The sequence below is a fragment of the Pseudochaenichthys georgianus genome, chromosome 11 (genome assembly GCF_902827115.2).
Source record: "Pseudochaenichthys georgianus chromosome 11, fPseGeo1.2, whole genome shotgun sequence".
Taxonomy (NCBI): domain Eukaryota; kingdom Metazoa; phylum Chordata; class Actinopteri; order Perciformes; family Channichthyidae; genus Pseudochaenichthys; species Pseudochaenichthys georgianus.
This window is the reverse complement of record NC_047513.1, coordinates 5,519,290-5,541,541: the sequence shown is the minus strand read 5'-3', so window position 1 is coordinate 5,541,541 and position 22,252 is coordinate 5,519,290. Positions and strand designations below refer to the sequence as shown.

General features: G+C 40.0%; 2 protein-coding genes across 2 annotated transcripts; one reads left to right on the top strand and one right to left on the bottom strand.

Moving 5' to 3' along the window:
* Positions 1 to 5,705: 5,705 nt before the first annotated feature.
* ndufb9 (NADH:ubiquinone oxidoreductase subunit B9) lies at positions 5,706 to 10,278 on the bottom strand. The gene is made up of 4 exons (XM_034094597.2): positions 10,135 to 10,278; positions 8,830 to 9,022; positions 6,423 to 6,536; positions 5,706 to 6,088 (listed from the first exon to the last, which is right to left on the bottom strand). The coding sequence occupies exons 1-4, from the start codon at positions 10,215 to 10,217 to the stop codon at positions 5,957 to 5,959; spliced, it is 522 nt and encodes a 173-aa protein (XP_033950488.1). The 5' UTR covers positions 10,218 to 10,278; the 3' UTR covers positions 5,706 to 5,956.
* Positions 10,279 to 10,686: 408 nt separating this feature from the next.
* Positions 10,687 to 21,988, top strand: tatdn1 (TatD DNase domain containing 1). The gene is made up of 12 exons (XM_034094588.2): positions 10,687 to 10,771; positions 11,397 to 11,462; positions 11,540 to 11,589; positions 11,860 to 11,923; positions 12,007 to 12,147; positions 12,930 to 12,972; positions 13,708 to 13,793; positions 13,879 to 13,919; positions 19,405 to 19,481; positions 20,976 to 21,046; positions 21,359 to 21,485; positions 21,628 to 21,988. The coding sequence occupies exons 1-12, from the start codon at positions 10,690 to 10,692 to the stop codon at positions 21,728 to 21,730; spliced, it is 951 nt and encodes a 316-aa protein (XP_033950479.1). The 5' UTR covers positions 10,687 to 10,689; the 3' UTR covers positions 21,731 to 21,988.
* The last annotated feature ends 264 nt before the right edge of the window (positions 21,989 to 22,252 follow it).

The following is a 22,252-nucleotide window of genomic DNA, read 5'->3' as shown; positions in this document are numbered from 1 at the left end:
ACAAGTACAAACCACAGACTGCCTGTGTCATGGCGAATACAGTCGCTGCTTTATTTATGTCTGTAGGCCGTTGTTATGAGTGTGGACGGAGCATATACAACGTTAGCTTAGCCTGGTCGATCCAATCTTCATTCAGAAAACAAGCATTTTAAAAGGTTTTTCGCCTGCTGTCTTGTCTGCAGACTTGTCAAGCATTAATTCATGGCTTTTACTAACCGGTATCAGTATGTTGTTACTTCGGCATCATTCAGAAACGTGTATTACAAGGTGAAATATGTTCATTTTGTTGTAGTTGTAGCCCCCGAGCCAGCGCGTCTTGTTTGAACGATGCAAGTAAACACAGCTGACAGCCGAGGTGAAACTCGAGCGTTTAGAGCGATGCGATAACGGCCCATCCACACAGCGGCGTGCGTTGAAGCTTGCCGGCGGGCGTGTCTGAAACTCGACCAACAACCAATCACATGAATCTCCTGCCCCTGACACACAAGCAGCGGTTTGATTAGCTAAAGCTTGTACTGGCATATTATTCGATTAGCTGACGCTTCTGCCGAGGCGTCAAAAGTTGAACATTGCTCAACTTTTGCCGCGAGCCAGCAAAGCTCTGCGTTGCTTCCCACAATGCAGTTCGGCAAAAAGTGACGTCACTCCATTGAAAGTGAATGGTGAAGCATTCAACGCATGCCGCTGTGTGGACGGGCCGTAGAGCGATTAGGGCGAAGCGAATATTTGCATCGCGTCCGGTGTGAACGCAGCATAAGTAAGAAAATAAATGTATTTGTCTTTTTTTCAAGGCTATTCTGAAAAAATACTTGGACCATATCTAAGTGCTCATACTTCCTTTGTTGTGCTAAATCAGGGGTCTCCAACACGTCGATCGCGAGCTACCGGTAGCTCGCTGGCAGCTTTTCAGTAGCTCGCCGCTCGATTATCGATTATAGCGTAGTAACGTTGCTTCTTGATTTTTCGGCCGCGGTCGGACAATAAAGTGTTTTTATTTTAGAATTGTTTCTGTCACACGAATATCAAATGTGTCGGTGACGCAGAGATCAAGGAACAGACGTGACAGCGGCTGGGCGACACCACACACGGAGCAGTCTGCTTTCTCCAGCAGCACCAGTCAGAACCAACAGCAGAATGACCCGCTCTGAATCAGACCCTGTCGCTGCGGCTCAGAGACACAGGGAGGGATTTGTGTTTTTGAAAAACACTCGTTATCGTCATGTCAAATCTTGGATTGCAGAGTATGAATGTCCTCTTGCTATTAGTATTTTCAGTTCATAAATACGTGTGTAAAGTTTGTGAAGGCAGGAAGAAAGCTTCCGCGATCACCGTCTCCTCTCCGTTCCTCCAAACCCCGCCCCCTCCCTGAAAATAATGAGTGACAGGCTGATAGTGACCTGATAGAAACTTTATTATTCACTTAATCACTGATTGAGATATAATGAAGCTAACTTAATCTCATACATTCATGGGATTCATGTAACAGTAAGACAGAGAATGTAAGTGTGCACCCACATGCACTATTTTTTTTTTTATAATGCTTAAATACTCCTTGTCTGCTGTGTTCAGACTCAAGTCATGTGTGTGATGCCTCATTCAAGACATTCAGTGTCCTTTTTTTAACAGAAGACCGTGGCTAGAAGCTGCAGCTAGACTGCAGAAGCATTAGTTTTTTGTTTTTGAGGATGGAAAAATGTCACACAGATATAGGGAGGCTAGACCTATACAATTCATTTATTATAATTTCATGTCAACACGAAGAAGAAGAAAAGATGGCTGCACTGTTCAGTGTCAATCCTGTGGAGATGGAGGTTATAAATCTCCAAAATCATGTTCAGCTTAAGTCTCAGCAAAACTCACAACATTTCTGGAGCCTTAGACCCAGAAAACTATAAGAACATCACCAAGCAGCACTGAACCTGTCTGCTTTATGTGGCTCTGTTCTACAGACCTTTGTGAAGCAGCTTTTTCTGGCATGAATGCAATCTAAATACAGAACAAGACCGACTGATGAACATTAAATGACTCCATTAGAGTGAACCTAAGTGGGTCCAGCATACACCTGTATGGTAGACTCCATGCAGCGCCAGTCGTCTCACTGACTGTAAAAAAGAGTGAATGCACTTATTTTACACACGTGCCATAAGATGCTTGCAAGGTGGTGATTAAGGCGATGTATTTACTATGTGGGCCATACTAAGAAGTGAAAACATTGTAATTTGCTCTTGGACATGTATGTGAATCTTCAGTGAAGTACTTACTATGTTGTCCATATTAATATGTGAGAAATTGTCGTTTTCTTGGACCTTGATGTGAAGTTAAGATTTTAGATAAGCTTTAGGTATTGTAATTTCACACAAAAGTAGCTTAATTCAACTGATGAGTGCTATGTGAATAAATGTAAGCGATGCGATGCAAGTAGCTCTTGGCCACTTTCATTTTTTCAAAGTAGCTCTCAGGTGGAGAAAGGTTGGAGACCCCTGAAATGTGCAAAATGTACACTTTTGGTACATAGCTAAAACTTGAGAAGAACTGAAGTTTTGTTGGCTTGATATCAAGCCTCTTTTATAATCACGACATAGACATAACATTCTGTTGTTTTCTGTTTTTCTAATGGAACAAACAGAGCAGCTTCGAGGATGCAGGATGGTAAATATATAAACCCATTAGATGACTTCCACGGCCTTGAAGCTCCATTCAGCCCAATATGGACACACACTCTAGTATGTTCAGAGAAGACACTAAGAGGTAATGGCACTATGGAATAAGAGTCAGACTAGATGACCGATGACATTATTGATGCAGTTTGGGAAGTGGAGGCACTTTATTCACCAACTCCTTCAACTAAATTCAGTCGGTCTTTCTGTCCTTTTGTCTACACACTGAACAGAAATAATAGATGTTTAATATTAAGTTTAATCACATTTAAAAATTTAAAACAGATACACAGTTTATTTTTCTCTTTGAGCAGGCCAAGAGTTATATTTCTGAAAACATAAAGTAATTTTTTATATCAATTACTATTTATTTGAAATGGCATTTGGCAATATCCCCGTTGAGTGGTTTGTTGTGGTCCACATCTTCATATACGAATACATATGTGCCGAGTCCTTCACAACATACAGTCAAATGCCTTGCCTTAGTGTCACTGTGACATATGCGCATATATTGTTTTTTTTGACTAATGTTTTGAAGCCTCACGTTTGGCATACAATTAACTTTCATGTTACAGTTGTAAGGTGAAAATACTGGACAAAGGAAAAATTGGCTCATTTTCTCATAGACTAAATGTGTTGTAACCATAGACTGTATATATAAATGGACGTAGTGTCCGTGACGTCACCCATAGGATTCTGCAGAGTTGCCGTGAAGCCCTTAGTAGGCAGAGTCGGCCACTAACGGCTCGACTGTTCAGAGTCTAATCCCGCCTGCTCCAAATAAGGGCAAAGAGGCGGAGCCGAGGCGGGACCTGCTGCCTCCGAACTGGAAGTAAACAGAGCTAGCTCAGGCTAAGAAGCTAAACTATTTAAAAAATTGATTAATTAATTTCAATACAAATTCAAGTTCGTAGCTAATAAAGGCATAAAAAGACAGAAATGTATAATTTTTTCTTTAATAGAAATGTTTCTTCTGCCCGTAAAGTGTCCAAACCAGGCTTTTCTGGATAAGCGCATTTTTAAAACATAGTCATTGTCCATGCCGGTTTCAGTTGGATTATTTGCAGATCGGTCTCTTTTTTGTTGTTGAGACTTTTAAACTTTAATTACCGCTGTTGCGAGGGGGGGGGGGGGGCACAACTTCCAACAGGAGTAATTTGGGGGGGCTCTCGGGGAAAAAGGTTGGGAACCCCTGCTCTAGGGGGGTCCGGGGGTATGCCCGCCCCCCCGGAAAGTTTTTAACATTTTAAAGTAAAATGCTTCAATCTGGTGCACTTTGAGCAGAATTACTAGAGACTAGATCTAGGGGGTACAACTCTAAACACCCATATGAAAAAGATCGGTTTACATTTTAATCAAATAAGTAGTGAACATAACCTATAACCTACCATAGCCAATAATAAATAAATGTAACATATTTTATTTTTGTTGTTCATTCATATCTTATTTTAACTAGTAAACATTTATTTATTCATGCATTTTTTTTAATATCTCCAGTTTTAAACGATATTTTTTGGTACTGTCCTATAGTATACATTGGAATGAGTTCAAACCTGTTGTTATTTATCCTAATAATTATAAAGGTGTGCCTTGGAAATATTTGTTTACATCAATTGTGACCAAACCGTTTGACACCCACTGAGATAACTTAGACTAAAGTTAACTATCTAAACACTGAGAGTCCTTTACCTCACTGAGCTGTAGTTATCAGCCTCAATCCAACAACAATCCGCGGTACCGATGCGCGCCATCTCTCTCTCTGTTGCTCTCTCTCACTTTGGCTGTGAGCTGCAGGCGCCTGATAAGTCAACATCCCCCACTTTCATCCCTTACAGCGCCCATCGTACAGGGCAAATGCAAAATGTTGCCGGCCCGGGGTGAAAAGGGTGTTTATTCAATTATTAGTGAAAATGTATTACATCAAGGGCAGAAAATTAGGCAAAATAAAAATTAATTTAAAATATTTTTTTTCTTTTCTCCCAGCGCAGCACCCCTCCAGATCTGGCGCCCTAGGTGACCACCTAGTTCGCCAGTGCCAAGGGCCGGCCCTGTTGTCACGTTTAGGGTTACTGGCAAAAGATGCATTGCAATTGTGTTGTTATGCAGTTGAAAGCAAGTACTATTATGAAAACTTTCTTGAATGCGAGTGGCCTAATATTTGAAAAGGACATAGATATTGTATGAATCTGCAAAACAAGCAAGATGTTCTATGAGTGTTTTCAATGTTGGCAATTAGTAAAATGTCAGAATATAGAAGTGGTGGAAAGTTACTAAGTACATTTACTCAAGTACTGTACTTAAGTACAATTTTTACTTTTCCCCCCACAAAATGTAGTTACTCGCTACTTTGCAGGTTTTGATTTATAATACATAATATAAATCTATGAAGTATTATAGGTTAAGCTACCAAGCAATATATCAAGTAATTTAAATAACCCCCACCTTTACCAAGTGCAACATTGATATTAAAGCATTGATAATTATAATACATGTTATATTTTGTAATTCTGATATGGGCCATACTGTAAAATTAGTACTTTTACTTGAGTAGTTTTGATTGCAGGAATTATACTTGTAACAGAGTATTCCTACACTCTGGTACTTCTACTTTTATTTAAGTATCAGGATCTGAGTACTTTCTCCACTTCTTGAATACAGTAACAAATGTCAATCCCAAACTGTCAAAGTCCAAGGTAATGTCTCCACAATCCATATATTGAAGAGGCTGGAAACTATTTTCTGAAATGTGTCTGAAAGAAAAGTTGATGACCACAGAGGAAGCCTAGCATAGTTAGACGACAAGTAAAAGCACCAGTATATCAATCATTTTCTGGAGAATACCCAAAAAGCTGTGTCCATCCAGAATAAGATGAGAAAATCTATTAACGTGCATTCAATTGGAGTGGATATTTGGAGATGCAAAGGATATTCTGACCAAATTAAAGTAGATTCATGCTCTCCATTGAACTCATTGTAGATTTACAAAGAGAGTACTTTCTTGTGAGTTGTGTGTAAATATGTCTTTTTGTGCACAACAAACAAACACAATTTACATTTTATATATATATATATTTATTGGAACAGTTACAGGTTTTAATTGATGCATCTACAAGACAAAAATTCACAAAGCTCCTTAAACTGACTACTGAAGGATCAGAGTAAATTCAGACAGGTTGTTTCCTCGGCAACCTGAAGGTGAAGACTACAAATCTTTCTTTACAGACGGAGTTCAGATGGTGATCAGCCAGGAGTCTGTGCTGATGGTGGAGATGGCTTTCCACCCAGGAGGTGGAGGGGGTTTATGCGCCTTGCTCCCTGGGGCGGGTGACGATCTGCCACCACAGAGGGGGGAGATCTCCATCTATGCGGGCGGGGGGGAGGGCTTCAGTCTTGGGGCCGCCGGCTTCAACCTCGAGCTGCAACTGGGTGATCTAGAACAGACGGGAGCAAAGAAAAGTTTAGAAACTGGTGAAAACGTTTTCATTATTTCAACGTTGACCTCAATCGTCGGTGACCTTTCGACGCGTAACCAATCGGATAACAGCCGTTGGATAAAAGAGACTTGGATGATGCTACACGAGCTGTGTGAGAGTTTGTAAACTAATGTTTGATATAGTTGTGGTGCTTATCAATCATGGCCCCCATTCATTCGTCTGTGCCAAATGAACAAATGGTCATTTTGGGAGTCACATTTTGGAAACACTTCTTGTCTGAAGGTAAGCTGAAATGTGCCTGGGGAGGGTTAACTGTGTGTGAGCAGCCCACCTCTTTGTCCCAGCTCTCCAGCCTCAGTTTCTTCCACTGCTCTCTCTTGGAGAAGTAGTCTGGGTACACAGCCTTCTCTGAGGGGTGCCAGTGTTCCAGAACCCACTCAGGGACCTGCAGGGACAAAGCAGAGATCAACACTTTGATCATGTCACATCAGGATTGTCTGTTTTTTCCCACTATACTTTCAATTTCCAATATTTGATACAATTATTTTTGAGAATTCAAAAGATGAAGTCTTTTCAAAATCTGAATGGATAAGAATTGGAGATCTGTTTAAGGTAGATGTAGATACAATCCAGTTGCACTCCCCTTACATCTCCAGCAGACATAACAGGTAACATTGGACAGACACTTTCCCCACATCTTACCATTTTTTTGTTTTACATTCTCACATTATTATAAATAAACCCTAACCCAACGTAGGCAATAACTCTAGCCAGGGGCGCTGTAAGGGGGTGAAAAGGTAGGATGATTCTAAGGGCCTGTGACTGACAGGGGCCCCAATATTTTTTAGAACATTAAGAAAAAACGTTTAAGTAACCTTATGATTATTGTTAATCATCTATAACGTCATATTGATGATGTACGACACTAAACTTATGATTCATTTAACTTATTTTCTTCCAAAAGTTAATTATCCAAAGCATCGAACACCCCCCTCTATTTACATGTAATGGTTTGGTCCTGCCTCCAAACGCTGTGCGGGGCCCTTTCTAGCAGAGAGTGAGAGCATGTGAGGAGGGATGCTTGTATTTACGTGTGTACGATGTCTCAACGACTAACAAAGTCAGGCTTTCAAGAAAGAAAAGAAAGGAGAGAAAGACAAGAGAGAGGGACTAAAGGGCGACAGTATGTCATCCAGTTTTTCAAAATAAATGGTGGGTGTGGTCCATGAGTGGGTCCATGAGTCTGTTAGCTAAGCGTAGTCCATTGTAAATAATATTGTAATGTTTTGCTGACATTAAAGGTGGGGTAGGTAAGTTTGAGAAACCGGCTCGAGATACACTTTGTTATATTCCATGGAATGCTCTTAACATCCCGATAGCAATGAATATCTGAAGTGCTTTGACAAAAAATCCATCAAAAAAATGTCATCTGTGGAAGCCGTGGCGCTGTAAAAAGCACGACCAATCATCTGAGCCGGCCCGGCTAAAGTAACTGGATGGCCTACCTGCCTGTCAGCCTTCCATCTGGGCACAAACTTATCTCATGCCCTCATTGGTCATGTGGGCGTTCGTGTGTGTTGGAGGAGGGGCTCTGTGAGGAAGTGGCAGATTTTCTCCGGTTGTGTATTTTCAAATTCTAGCGCACTCAAGCTGGTTTCTCGAAAATGACCTACCCCACCTTTAAGTACTGTTAATATCTTCACAGAAAATTCATAGGTTTTTCATTTCACTGCTCTTTTAGCTGACATTTAATAAATTCAGGTAAATTTTTAGCAGCTATTCATACTAAATCAGTTGTCCCTCTCCCTGGTGCCAGGACCAACAGATCCATCTTTAGGCTCCGCAGCCCTGTCCCCCATAATGCTTTTCAGTCTTGCCATGCTGTCCATTGAAAGCCAGTTGGCTAGAAAGCTGGACTTCAAGGACTTGATCAGTGACTTTGCCTGTAAGAAGGCTAGGCGCTGGGCTCTTGGTGAGTAAGGCTGAGCCAGGGCTCGTGATAACTGTTAAAGGGCAAGGCTATGGTAACGATATTGGATCACTACACAGAAGATGCATGATGAGAAAAAGACTGAGAACGGGTGATAGGCTCTGATTTAGCACCACCATCAGGCCTTTCCGTGTTGTTGTCCGTTACACTTTAATACCCCCTTATTTTGTAGTTGGTATATTTAATAAAAAAATCTGCTGCTTATGTTGTTTTTTTTGTTATAGCATTTTATAAATGATAATATTGGGGTTAATGTTCACTTTATTTTAATTTAAGAGGTCATGTATATTTAAGTTATATTTATTTTGGTTTTTGAATGTTCCATTCAAAAATGTTATTAAAAAGGCATGTACTCCATAAAAGATAACTATTGAGGTCTATTGTCAGGAATGTTAGTGTTATATCAAATAGTGAATTATACTGCAGCAGAATGTTGCACGTCTGCACAGTGTTATATTTTCACCGCTGAGTGTCAGTAAATATTGTGCGGTTAGTATTGGACTACAAGATAGATGCAAGCCTGTACAGGTAGAGTTATTTAAAGCATAAATGAGTGGGTTGGGTTCTTGAGGTGTGGTTACAGCATTGTGCTTGGTTGCCGTGGCCTGGGCCTGGTGGTGGGGCCCAATGTGATATCTTTTCATGGGGCCCAAAATCCCTGGCGGCGCCCCTGACTCTAGCTATACACACATTTTCTTAGTCATGTAAGAGAAATGATTGAACAAGATGTCCTGGTCGCAGGCCTCACCTTGTAGCACTCGTATCTCTCGTAGGACGTCCCTCCGGGGGAGTCGGGGAAGATGTAGGGGCAGGGGTGCTGTTTTGTCCAGAACTCCTCTTCTCCTGTCTTCAGCAGCATGGTGGCCTTCACCATGTCCTTCTCTGCTATGTTGTCATTGAAGCGACCCCGTAGAACGCAGGCATGGAACCGGTAATCGTGTCTAAAACACAAAAACAACACAACAATGCCATTTGAATATCGCAGTAAAAGGCATCTCTCCCTTACACAAATGAAAACACAATGCATGTTTATTTCTTCCTCTCAAGAGAAGCTCTACACTGGTTCCAGCATTATCTTGCACTGTAACATCAACATGTGAACATATAGAATATCAAATTAGTTTAGATTCCTCTGCAATGTACAGTTTGAAAGGGAATTTTAACGACCACAATAACAGTATTTTAATCCAACAACAATATTGCAGAACAATACCCAACATGTGTTTGTATTTGAGCACATAGATAACAAGAAATCCTTATCAAAAAACTTAAATATTAATCATATCTTTAAGCTTTAAATTATAGTTACTATCCTCAAAGGTTCGGTATGGTTTCAACTTTAGGGTCTAATTTAGTTTTTCGGACAAAAAAGGTCAGTTTTAAGCGTTAAATATTGTGTAACTTCTTACAGATATTTAAGGTTGTAGATTGACTACATATAGAGCATATTTATGAACTACTATAAGTTTAAGAAAGAGAAGCCTTAATACTTTATATAATGCAGTATGATAAAATAACATAACATTTATCAACAAGAGAACATGTGTAATTATCAAAAGATGTGCTACTACTATAATAAGGTTGCTTAATTAATTACTTTAAAATGATAAGATACAGTAGAGTCATGTATTTAGAACTGTCAAAATTCCTAACCTATAATATATTTGCATTGATATTAGGCCTGTGTATTATGATTTGTAGTTACAGCTATTTGTATGTGTTTGAGAGTCAAGCTTACATTTTGCTATTAGGTTTCCTTTGCTAGCTCGACCCTTTTCAAAGTACAGATTAACAACTGCTCTTTGATCTATTTCATATACATATACATACATATATTTAATAAACAGTCAAATGTCAGGGATATATTCTTGTTTTGATGCAGAGTGGGTTAGTTGGTGAAGGGTGAATATATTTTGCAGGATATTGGCCAGGAATGAGTGACCTGACTAGCAGTTAGCTTAGCTGTTAGCTTAGCAGCACAGCAAACAGACTCCCGGCGTCCTGTTTGTTGCATTTTTCCCCACAGAGCTTCAACGAAGACAGTTCCTCTTACCTGTTGTCGCTCCACGACTCAAGGTGTCTTAGTGATTTCTTGTAAAGCCGCAACACCTTTTGGTGGTGAGTAAGAAAGGCCATGTTTACCGTCCCCTGTCACCTTCCCAGCAAGCGGCGCGAGGGATTGTGGGATTTCTTCTGTGGACTGTATGACCGTAAACCGCCGTAAACTCGTGGGAAATGCGCAACAGTTCTTCTTATCTTGACACTTTCTTACTCTGGAATAAATACAACTAATACCAGTGTGGAAATGCTCCGCTTCGAGTTAAAGTCCTTCTCTCAAAATCATGTTTATTTGATTTTATAAGCCTATCCCTTTTTCGTAAATTAACTAATATTGGCACCTAATGTAATGGAGTGCAAACTGCAACATTTCCTGTTGTAGAAATACAAAGATAATGTATCATAAAATGAAAAAAGTGGAATACCTTGTATGTACAGTAGTACTTAAGCAAATCAATTAAATTAGATTGTATCACTGGTATCAAGAATGTTACATACATCTTACTATTTCAGAAATGTAACCCCTGTTACAGTTATTACGGTATGTAGCATGGGATTGCTGCTGAGAGCTGCATGTGTGCTTCTTTTCAGGAGGAGAGCTCTTACAACCATGGCTCAGCACAAATTCATTGGTGAGACACTTGTGTTTAATGCAAATGTTAATACAACAGTGAGAAGGTCAATAACTGAGTGTCAGTGTGTGTAAGTGAATGGTGTAAGAAGACAAGCCTGCATGTGATAGTTAGCATGATGCTAGTTTGAGTTAGCCCTGCTGAAAATGACAACACAGCACTCAAAGTTGGCAGCTGTGTGTGGAAACTTCTGATGGATTGTTTTAACTCCTGGTGACAGCTTATACGGCATTACTAATGCTATTACCTTTATCAGTTATTATTACGTTGGGATTAAAGTAAAGAATGCACCATGTCATTTACACCTTTTTATTTCACTCTTTTACATCCTTTCCCCTTTAATTCTCAAGTGTATTGTATGTTTCAATGTTGGAGGCTGGGATTTAAGATTTGCATTGCCCACAACTATTCTGTAGCTAATGTGCCTATGACAATAAGGTATTTGAATCTTAAATATTGAATCCAGATAGTGTCATGAAGGTTGATGTGGAACATTTAGATTTGACCTCTGTTAGATTCAACCGCTTAACCGTGTCTCTCATTGTGGAATTTCACTAAGTACACTACCAATGACAATGAAGAAATGATAACAACAACATTGGCATTAAGAACCTTCCCTCTCCAGATATTGGTGTGAACCTGACAGATCCCATGTTCAGAGGACTCTACAGAGGGAAGCAGAAACATGACGGTGAGCAACTCATTCACTTTTCACCTGTGTGCTGTTGAGAGCAGAACATCTGAGACATGTTGTGATTTTTTTGACAGATGACTTCAATCAGATCATTGACAGAGCGGTCACAACCGGAGTCAAAAAGGTAAGCCATGTCATCAACACCTTAACATAACTGTTGTTGCAGCACAAGCAGCCTTTCTTCAGGGATTAGAATGCTGGTCGTCTTCTCTGTCCACCTCTTTAGTCAAAACTAAAATATTTTTGACAAATATGAAATCGATTGTCATATAATCTTTCACCAAACCTTGACTGCCTGCACTACATTTGAATAATTGTTGTGGTACACGGACAAGCCATTTTAAAATTATATTTTTGTCTCATCACTTCTGTAAAACCTGGTGCTTTGTTACAGTTTATGATCACAGGAGGAAACCTTGAAGACAGCAAGGAGGCCCTGAAGCTAGCGGAGACCAGAGGTGATGATAACAATGATGAATGAGCAAAATCGGACTCTTCTCTTACATCTCTTTGTATTTGTCCTTTTTCATTGTTATTACAGATGAGTTCTGCTGCACGGTGGGCTGCCATCCCACCCGCTGCTCTGAGTTTGAGCAGAAGGGAGAGTCGGAATACTTCTCAGGGCTGAGGGAGCTGGCCTCACACAGAGGGAAGGTGGTGGCCATCGGAGAGTGTGGACTAGGTGTGAGCTGCTGACAGTGCTGCGTTTGTAATATAACACAATAAGATGCAACACGGTGATGACATGATTCACATTTCTATACGCAATAAATGAGTTACTTATGGCTCCTTGCTTTGCTATACTACTGTGAGTGTCAACATGTTATTGGAATACATATTTTATATTTAATAATTCATTATTAAAGGTATAATATGTAAAATGAATGCATCTAAACACGACATATATCTTATCCAATATCCACAACCCAGATACATGTGTTACTCAGTCCATTCTATCTGGTCGTGACGTGGCTGTCTGCCAGAAGCTGGAATGAAAGTACTTTTTATCCAGTTATAAGCCACACCTTTACATTTGAACTTGACCAAAATGAGCAAAAAACGATGTGAGCTCGGGGCTAGCAGCCTCTTCAATACGTCTGTGTTCTGCCAGACTGCATCCGAGTAACACATATTTTCTTACGTGAAATTAATTGATTCAGTGTTTTTACCGGTTTTCTTGACTGAGAACAACTCCTGGTAAACACTTCCTGAATGATGAATAGTGAAGGATTTCTAAAAGGAGGAGGCTGACGGAAAGGACAAACTATGACGATCCCATGTTACTTCCCAATGCCACCAGATTCTGTCTTTCCATTGTTTTGATTAAGAAACCACTTTTGGCAACACTTGACATATTATGCCTTAGTGTCCCAAGTGTGGGAGTAAGATAAGTGGGTCGTATCAGAAAGTATTTATTTTGTTTAGTTATATGTTGATGCCGATTGTCTTTTTCCGTTTTTCCAGATTTTGACAGGTTGGAGTTTTGCCCAAAAGAGACTCAACTAAAGTAAGGTTATTTGTTTTATTTGCATATTAACTTTCAGTGTTTGCATGTGCTGTTTAGGCCTTTAAAGTGTACTTTCTGGCAGTTGTGATGCCTCATCAATAGTTTTGGGTTTTGTCACTGAGAAGTTTAATCAGAAACTTGGAAATTAAGATTTCTCCGTCTAACAATTTTAAATGAAACTAACCTTTTCAAATTAATTCAAATGATGTTTGGAGGTTTCAAATATATCCAGTGCATCCTACAATTGCAGATGTTCTGATTCCTTCCAAGCATGGACAGAAAGGCTTGTTAAACTTAATGTTAGAAATGCACTTAATGGTTATTTTCCTCAACATCTTGTCAATTCATTATTTGTTTCTTAATTGTTTGACAAAAAAGTATAAGGAACATGTCCACTGCAAATTCCCAGACCACAGAGACATCTTAACACGTATTGTTTTGTCCGACCAGCAGAGAAAAACACATGTAAAGGTGAAGCAATTGGATATACAAATCAAAAGCAGCAAATCCTCACATCAAGGAAGCTGGGAACTCCACGAGTTGGCCTTTTAGTTTGATACATTATGAATCACTCATCAACATTTGTCTATTCATCTTTTGTTGATAAACTCCTTGATATTTCAACTGTTTTAGCACTAATTGGAAATAAATAAAGCATTGTTATTGTCCATAATCCACAATGATAACAATAAGTACAGCCCTGAAAGAAAGCCCTCTCTTCTTGGTGTGTAACAGATACTTTGAGAGGCAGTTTGAGCTAGCAGAGGAGAGCAGGCTGCCCATGTTCCTGCACTGCAGAAACTCCCACCAGGAGTTCATCGGTGGGTTTCTGCTCCAGGAGGTCTGCTGCATGAGAGGGACTCTTTACAGAATCACCTTACCGTCCATTTGTCTTTGCTTTGACAGAAATCATGAAGAAGAATCGGGACAGATGTGTTGGAGGAGTGGTGAGGACACTGTTCTTTATTTTTATAGCAAGAGGGTCTTTATTGGACATCTCAGGGGTGAAATGGGGAGACAGAGGGGAGGACGTTACTGGCAAGTCTCAGCCTGCTCGGGATTTGAACCAGCTTACTAGGCAGCGGCAGGGCCGGACTGGGACAATAAGTCAGGCCAGGAATTATACACCCAGCCAGGCCACTACCAGTTTTCTTTTGTGCCATTTTTCTGGATTTATTTGTCAATATTTACAGCGTTGCTGCCCATAGTGATAGCCCTAAACTTTAAATCTACTACCCCAGAATAAACATATGGACATGGGTTACTATATAAACATTTTTTGCAAATCTATTTAGGAACCTATTTGAACATATTTCAAATGGAGGTGGACTTCAAATTCTCTAGGGGGGTCCGGGGGCATGATTTTTTTTTAAATGTTGGACTTAAATGCATCAATCTGGTGCATTTTGAGGGGGAAATAAAGAGACTACACCCATATGAAACAGAACTGTATACATTTAAATAATCATAAAATCATAAGAACATGGCCATAACCAATAACATACCATATCCAATATGAAAAAACATTTAAACTTGTTTATTTATTTGTTTTTGGTTCATTTATAGCTGTGACGTATGTCTGGGCTCCTGAACCAGCCTCACCCCCCTCCCCCTGCTCCTCTTTGAGGCAGCAGCAAAGACTAGTTTTATCTCTCAACAAGTTTTAAAAGTTTATCTTACCTTTTTTCACCTAGTTAACATTTTTTTTTTAATTATTCATGCATATTTTACTAATCACTCCCCCTTCAACTGGAAATATGTGTTTACACAAATGGTGACCAAACCGTTTGAGACCCACTGAGATAACTCAGACTAAGTTAACTATCTAAACACTCATAGTCCTTTACCTCACCTGAGCTGTAGTTATCAGTCTCAGTCTGACTGCAGAGGACTCTGCTCCACCTTGTTGACAGCTCATTATATTCGTTAGCGCAGCTAGCTAGCACCAGATGCTAACAACAACAATACACGTAACCGGTGCTCGCACTTTCTCTCTCGCTCGCTCGCTCGCGCCACACATACACACCCTCCCGAGCTTGAATGACACACAGAGACCAATCAAGGGCATTAGTGTATGATCTGTATGAAAGTGGCCATGTCGGCAGGCCACATCATGGAGACAGCCAGTCACCCTCTGTGAGGCAGAGTCAGACCCACATTTGCGCAGCGTTGTGTTCACAATACATACATAAAAAAAAGAATTCCTCAGGCCAGCAGGCCACTTAGCAGGCCACTTAGCAGGCCAGGCCATCGGGAAACCTCCCGGTCCTCCCGATGGCCAGTCCGGGCCTAGGCAGCGGTGACTGCATATGGGCCGCCAGCTCGAACTGCTGAGCTATCCGGCGACCCAGGACATTTGTTTTATACTTGTTTATTACTCTAGTACCACCTGAGAAAATAGTTGTCTCTCCAAGTACCACCATATGACCAATGTTAGACTGTTACAGTCTATGCGCAGTTCATGCAGGACTCGGAGGCAAATGTATTCATAATAACATTATTTATTGTCAGCCACAGCTACATGTACAAAGGTCTCTCTCTCTCTCTCACACACTCACTCACTCACTCACTCACTCACTCACTCACTCACTCACTCACTCACTCACTCACTCACTCACTCACTCACTCACTCACTCACTCACTCACTCACTCACTCACTCACTCACTCACTCACTCCTATTGGGAATTCAGTTCCACAATAATAATTTTTTTTATTTTATTTAATTTTTTATTTATCCTTTATTTATCCAGGAATGTCCCATTGAGATACAAGATCTCTTCTTCCAGGGAGTCCTGACCAACACGGCACACAACAAGTTTCAACATAAAACAAAGGCATTAAACAAAAAAACATACAATTCAAATATAAATACAGAAGGCCATTTGTGCAGTGGCAAGAAGCATAATCACATCAGCAATAGCATCAGGTAAAACAGTTACATGTTTCATGAAGGGCTAATCGTAGCATACCTTTAAAAGCATTTACAGTAGGAAGTGCGTCTAGACAAAGTTTTACTTGCAGCGTATTCCATAAAAAGGGAGCATAGTGGGAGAATGCAGCTTTACCAAGCTCTGACTGCATCAAAGGAACATTTAAAAGCATCCCATTGGCTGCTCGTCTAGTATTAAAAAAGCAAGTATAAAAGGACAGAAGTCTGGAGATATATAAGGGCAGCTTACCTAGCAATGACTTAAGGATAAAAATCAACATGTGTGATTGTCTTCTTTGGTACAGAGAGGACCATCCTAAGGACTGATACAAAGTGCAGTGGTGGGTGCGAGAGCCTGCACCCGTTACAAAACGTATAGCAGTATGGTACGCAGAGTCCAGCTTTTTAAGCAGGGAGGAAGAAGCATGCATATAGATCACATCGCCATAGTCTAATACAGACAGAAAGGAACTCTGCACAATTCTCTTCCCGGCTTCAGACGGGAAACATTTCCTTAAACGAAAGAAAAAGCCCAGTTTAGGTCTAAGTTTTCTCAGTAGGTTCCCAATATGAACATCAAAGGCCATCTTTTCATCAATCCATATGCCCAGATATTTGTAGGATGCTACTTTGTCAAGGCATGTCCCTTCCAGTGTAAGAATCGGAGGGACAGCTGTATTAGCTCGAGAGTGAGAGAAGGTCATGTACTTGGTCTTTTTTGCATTAAGGACCAGTCTTAGCCTTAGCAAGGAGTGTTGCAGTGTATTAAAAGCATCCTGTAGAAGCTCTATAGCCTGAGTTAAAGAGGAAGCCACTGTATAAACAACTGTATCATCGGCGTATAAATGAAACCGTGCTGGGTTTATCCCATTTCCTAGTTCATTTATAAAGATGGAGAATAAGACAGGGGCCAAAATAGAGCCTTGTGGAACACCTTTGTTTATAGTAAGAGCAGCTGAGGTATAATCTTCTACTGAGACACACTGAGTTCTTTCAGATAGATAGTTTTTAAACCAGCTCAAAGCCATTTTGCCAAGACCTCTGCAGCCAAGCCTCTGCAGCAGCAATGCATGATCCACAGAATCAAAAGCTTTAGACAGATCAACAAACAATGCTGCACAGTGTTTTTTCTTGTCTAGTGCTTCAATGATGTCATTTGAGACTAGCATAGCCTCTGAGTAGTACTATGGCCTGATCTGAAGCCTGACTGAGACTCGCTAAGAATATTATGGTCAGTTAGAAACTTTTTCAGTTGTTCGTTTACAAGAGATTCAAAGACTTTGGCCATTACAGACAGTCTGGAAATAGGGCGATAATTATTTAGGTCAGAGGGGTCTCCGCCCTTTAACAAGGGGAGAACCATGGCCGACTTCCATGAGCTAGGTCATTCACCAGCATAAAGACTGAGATTCAGAATAGAGGTTATGGGTTCTGCAATCAGACCTGCAGCAACTTTGAAGAAGAACGGCTCTATCTTGTCTGGGCCTGAAGATTTCTTTACATCTAGGCTCATTAAAGCTTTGTGAACCTGAGAGGTCAAGATGGGGGCAAAGGTGAACAGTTGATCAGGGTCAAGTGGCGGAGGACCTGGCTCTCCTTCTGCAGCGATCATCCCTGAGTTGCTAGAATCAAAGATTGAGCCAGCAGAAATAAAATGATTATTAAAGCTGTCTGCAATATCCATGTTGCCCTTGATTTCACTCTGATTTACCCTTAAGAGATCAGGACGGCTGTTTGGAGTGATAGAACCTGAGGAGGATTTAACAAGTTTCCAAAACTTTGCAGGGTTATTCAAATTGTCATGTATTGCATTAAGATAGTAGGCACATTTAGAGTCTTTAATCAGCTTAGTGCATTTGTTTCTTAATGTCCTATACAGATTCCAATCTAATGGAATATTCGATTTCTTTGCTTTAGCCCAGGCAGTGTCTCTCTGTCGAATGAGAGAGGATATAGAATCATTAAACCAGGGGTTGTCTTTACCGCTTATCCTAGATGTCCTAAAAGGAGCATGCTTGTCACATATAGCCAAGAAGGTGGATTTAAAATAATTCCATGCTAACTCAACATCGGTCATAAGTGAAACAATGTGTAAATCACTATTAAAAACATCACGTAGAAACGCCTGCTCATCGAAATGTTTGAATCGCCTCTTGTGAATGAAATGAAAGCCTCCAGGAGCAGATGAGCCTATACTAAGGGCTAATAGCTAATCTTCAGTCTGCTGATGTTTGCTATTGCCATTTCTGTGGTGGCAAGTAAAAAAATAAAATAAAAAAGATAACAATTAAGGACAAGTGTGTGCATTTTCATCTTTTGACCTCGGTCACAGCCTTCTCTCCATTCTTTGCGCAAATGCCTTCTTCCTGAGTCACTTCTTCGTTGATGACTGTCCTCCTCATTCACTTGTTCACTTTCGCTGGTAATATTCTCCTCTGTACCTCTCTCACAACATCATTCAGCTTTCTTCTTTCTTTAGCTTGCTTGCAACGTTCGCTAATCGTTCGCGGGTAGTATGGTCGTCAATAGCAACGCTAGAAAAAGAAAAAAAATGTTTGTTTCTAAATCTAAAAACAACAATAGCCTATAAGAATTTATTCAAACCACAGTTTCAATTATCTCAATCTTATTTTCATTCGTTGTAGTATTTTGATGGTATGATTTATTTTTTAATTAATGTTATTCAATCACGCCTCAAACTGAGGGCACTTGTCCCTATAGCCTGTTTTAAATTGAAGTTGTCTGAAGTCCTTACCACCAGCTGCTCTTGTAGTAATAAGTAGTGTATCTTTCTTACTGTCCCAAATGTGCACAATGTAGTGACTGTTTTTCGTCTTTTTGTTTACGTAGTTGTGTTCTCTGTATTTTATATGTCTGTGTTATAATGTGCAAGAACGTGTAGCGTTGCTGCCTTCTTGGCCAGGTCAGCATTGTCAATGAGATTTTGTCTCAATATTTTCATCTGGTTAAATAAAATGTCTGATTCCTAGGCGTACCACTAGCGGGACCTGGCGTACCACCAGTGGTACGCGTACCACAGTTTGAGAACCACTGCTCTAGTATATACACCACACTGTTCTCTACAGTTAGCTGTTTAGCTAAAGTACACAAGAAAGTATTGCACTAATAGATTTATAAACATCAAAAATTACATTTTATATGTACGTTTTACTTCAAGATGTGGTGGAGGCTGTCTTGAAATTGTTTTGATTAGCTTTGTATCACTCCTCAGTGTCCATTGTGCATTGCATTGTGGGATACTAGAAACGTTAGAGTTTACAGGAAGAGATTCATTTAATCCACACATTTTAAATGTATACTCCTGTAAAACCGTGTTACTATTTTAGAATGCGCAACGATACTAATTATCATAAGCCAGTTGCTTTAAAATGTTAAAACAAAGGCAATAATCATGATAAATAGAAATGCAGTCATCAAAATGAAATGAATAAATTGTCAATTGGAATATGATGGTCCAGCTGCCTGTAATGTCTCCTCTCAGGTCCACTCATTTGACGGGACAGCAGAGGACGCTGCCGCCCTCATCGACCTGGACCTCTACATTGGAATAAATGGATGGTGAGAGGAGTTTGTTTTCCGCTGAATCAGACAACCCTAACCTCATCTGGGCTCGGCTACTCAGGCCTAACACCCAATATCTGATGAGTGCCTACAAAGGTGATAATGTGGATGAAGCTACTTTACATTTGTATGCGGACGATACCGTGATGTATTGTGCAGGTCCCTCCATTCAGGAGGCTGGTGTTAAATTACAGGCTGTTTTTAACACTATTCAGACTCAGCTCTCTGAATTAAAGCTTCTTTTAAATGTGGATAAAACCAAGGTAATGCTCTTTTCTAAAGCTAAAAAGACACCAGAGCCTGTTTTAGATATTGTAACTACGCAAGGAACACAACTTGAAGTTGTTGCCTGTTACAAATACCTTGGTATCTGGCTTGATGATTGTCTCACTTTTAAACTTCATGTCAATAACCTGCTTAAAAAGCTGAGGGTTAGGCTAGGTTTCTTCTACAGGAACACGTCCTGCTTCTCGCTTGAGGCCAGGAAAAGGCTCTGTGACCTTTGACCTGTGCTGGACTATGGGGATCTGGTCTATATGAATGCACCTGCCAATTGCCTGGTCAAGTTGGATGCTGCGTATCACAGCGCTCTGAGATGTGTGACAAACTGTAAAGCATTAACCCATCACTGTACCCTGTATGCAAGGGCTGGTTTGCTTTCACTAACTGTACGGAGGCTCAGTCACTGGTACATTTTTATATACAAAGCCATGTTAGGGAAACTTCCATCTTATATCTGCTCCCTGATCTCACGGAGAATTGTAAGTGGCTCCTGCCTGAGATCGAATGCTGTGGTTTTATTAAATGTGCCAACTGCTAGGACTGTCTTAGGCAAGACAGCTTTTAGATGCGCAGATCCTCTGTCTTGGAACAGTCTGCAAATTAAATGGAAACTGAACAATCTGGTGCCACTACATGTTTTTAAAGCTCGGTTGGATGCTACTCAATCAGAAGCTATTGGTACCTGCTTATGTGGATAATTATGTAAATGATGCTGTATGATGTCCTTTTGTTGTTCTGTTTATGTTTTTATGTTTCATGTGGAACTACTTAACAGGTCTCCCTTGGAAAAGAGATCAATGATCTCAATGGGATTTATCTGTATAAATAAAGGTTTGAAATGAAATGAAATGAAAGCAGATTATTGCCTTAAAGCTGGGACATCTGCAGCTGCTTACATGTTCTAGAGGAGAAATATGTCATTCAATCTTTAGTGAAGGGAGATGTTTTAATGTGGAAGCATAACTCCTACAATATGCATTTTTGAGAGTTTTTTGTTAAACGTTTGTTCATGTCAAGTTTAAACTCTCATCAATAACACGGACAATACAGAGTCCTGATATTGAATATATGAAATACTGAAGATAACAACACTTTTCAGCTTTGTGGATTGCACAGCAAAACCTCTGTTTTAAACAAATCAAACAGCATTTTATTATTTATTAACAATAGTGCAACTTGAAATCTGTTTATTGTTTATTTTATTTTCAGTTCCTTGAAAACAGAGGCCAATATGGAAGCCATGAAGTCTATCCCCACTGAGAGACTCATGATAGAAACAGGTGAGATAAAGCGCGGGTTTGTGTCAAAGAAGGTATTTGAATCATATTCTTGAATCTTCAAATAAAGCTAAATACAGTAGCATAAAGCCACATGTTACCGTTACATTCGCAAGTGAAATAGAACCAGTATTATTGTTGTTTTGCAACATCACATCATTTATATAGTTTTAAACATCCACCATGCTGTGTTTTTACTGCAGCATTATAGAAAATAAACTAACATTCTAGATATGTAGTGTATCACATTGCTGTTGTAAGGTTGCTAAGCAAACTATTCCATGTATTTATGCGTTGACACCGTCCTGCTCCCAGATGCTCCATGGTGCGGCGTAAAGAACACTCATGCAGGCTCCAAACACGTCAACACTACATTTCCCACAAAGAAGAAATGGGAGGCAGGACACTGTCTGAAGGACAGGAATGAGCCCTGTCACATCGTGTGAGTAATGTTGTGGTGAAGAAAGAGGGACAATTCCAATACAAATAAATGGACCAGTTTGCAAGCGAGCAGAGATCAACGCTTTTAAATCACTTAAGCAATAACTGTAAATTGATGAGGTTTCACTATTTGTATTTTTCAGACAAGTGCTGGAGGTGATGGCAGCAGCGAGGGAGGAGGACCCTTTGGAGCTGTCCAACACCATCTACAACAACACCATCAGAGTGTTCTTCAGCTCCAGCTGAGGATGGAGCAGGAGACACATTCAGGAGATGGACTAGTGTGTGTGTGTGTGTGTGTGTGTGTGTGTGTGTGTGTGTGTGTGTGTGTGTGTGTGTGTGAGTGAGTGAGTGAGTGAGTGAGTGAGTGAGTGAGTGAGTGAGTGAGTGAGTGAGTGAGTGAGTGAGTGAGTGAGTGAGACAGACAATGGTTGATAAACTCTCCCTTTGCCAATTTTGAATTGTCAAATAGTCTTAAACTAAAATAAAAAAGGGTTTTCCCTGAATGCGTTTACAATTGGTTATTTGTTTATGTTTCGTGTACCTCTTTTATTTATTTGTTTCCATTGTTGGCCATAAAGCACACCACGAGTACAAGGTCAGCCTCAATTTTCCTGTAATTAGAAGAACTATGCACAAAATGGTAAATATGAAGGGTTTTATAATTAAATAAATACAATTAAAATAACAGCATTGTAACAGATTCAATTGAACATGTTTTTAAAACAACAAATGCAACATTCCTTTGTGTAGGACAAAGTCTTTTTT